This window comes from Cryptomeria japonica, chromosome 1 (genome assembly GCF_030272615.1).
Source record: "Cryptomeria japonica chromosome 1, Sugi_1.0, whole genome shotgun sequence".
NCBI classification, from domain to species: domain Eukaryota; kingdom Viridiplantae; phylum Streptophyta; class Pinopsida; order Cupressales; family Cupressaceae; genus Cryptomeria; species Cryptomeria japonica.
Genome location: NC_081405.1, coordinates 685,974,464 through 685,975,839, shown reverse-complemented (window position 1 = coordinate 685,975,839; position 1,376 = coordinate 685,974,464). Strand labels below are relative to the sequence as shown.

Here is a 1,376-nt window from a genome sequence, read left to right as displayed (position 1 = left end):
GTTCAAAGGGTTCACAGCCTGGAGGAAGAGGATATAACACATCATACGCGACCATGAAATAGAACTGCTGCAAAAACACTTGAGTGAACATTAGCATGAAAACTTTTTAGACAACTTAGAACCTGCAGTACCTAAATGAACATTATGAACTCTTTTCAAAATGGTTCAAGGGGTTCACGAGGTTCAAACCAACCATTGAAACTTGACGCTATGGATTAAGAGACATTGTACCAGCGAATTAAGGATTGAACCAAGGAATTTATGAAAAGATAAAGACTCAAATAAAATTTTGGTAAGGCGGCTTACTCTTGTTATGAGGGATGAATGACAGGATAACATTGGCTTTGACTGGGGGTTGCATTTTGCAAAAAATTCAAAGAACTCTAAATCTCTAGTTTCGCACAACAAAAATAGAAAGGGGACAAAGAGGACACACACCAAACAAAAACAAAACAAACAACTAATCTACTATGTACAGGAACTCTTGATCGTAGATTTCAAAGTTTATAGAGCTTAAGGTCCTACCCATTATAGGTATAGGGCATAACCATTCCATCAGAATAATTCAGTCTGAATGCATTTGGTCCTAATACTTCATTGATCTTGAACGAACCTTTCCAGAATGAATCAAATTTTCCATGGGCGCTCTTTGGTTCTCTTCTCTTATCCCACAACAGTACTTCATCTCCTTTTCGAAAACCTCTTGGTCGAGCTCTCATATCAAATATTTTCTTCACCCTGTTCTGATGCTTAGTAATTCTATCCACTAACATCTCTCTTTCCTCTTCCAACTTCATCAAATACATGACTCTCTTCTCCAGATCATTTTGGAAGAAGGAGTCCTCAATTACTGTTTGAAGTCTCATTGCTGCTAATTCCAGAGGTAAAGAAACCTTCGCGCCAATCCCATACACTAGTTCATAAGGTGCCATTCTAATTGCTCTTTTAGGAGTAATTCTATCCGTCCATAAGGTTTCATATACCTTTTTATGCCAGTTCCGGGCATTATCATCATCTAACTTCTTCATGATGGCTATCAAGTTCTTGTTGCTTGATTCTGGTAACCCATTACCTTGCGGAAAGTAATCGGACGAATGTGAAAGAGAGATTTGATGTTCATAATAGCACATAGTCAATTCTTCAGAAGAGAAATACGATGCATTATCCATGACAATCTTCTGAGGGACCCCAAAACAGACAAATGCAATCGTAGAGAAAATTACATACTACTTCTGAGTTTGCCTTCTTAGTGGGGACAAACTCCACCCACTTAGTAAAATAGTCTGTTACTGTCAAAATATACATATGACCAGCACTGGAATGAGGATTTATTGGACCAATGAAATCTATACCCCATTGTTTGAAAGGTTCATCCA

General features: G+C 37.9%; 1 protein-coding gene across 1 annotated transcript; it reads right to left on the bottom strand.

The window, feature by feature from the left end:
- Positions 1–521: 521 nt before the first annotated feature.
- LOC131858551 (uncharacterized) lies at positions 522–1,169 on the bottom strand. The gene has a single exon (XM_059211830.1). It carries the CDS (start codon positions 1,167–1,169, stop codon positions 522–524), a length of 648 nt encoding a protein of 215 aa, XP_059067813.1.
- Between the last annotated feature and the right edge of the window lie 207 nt (positions 1,170–1,376).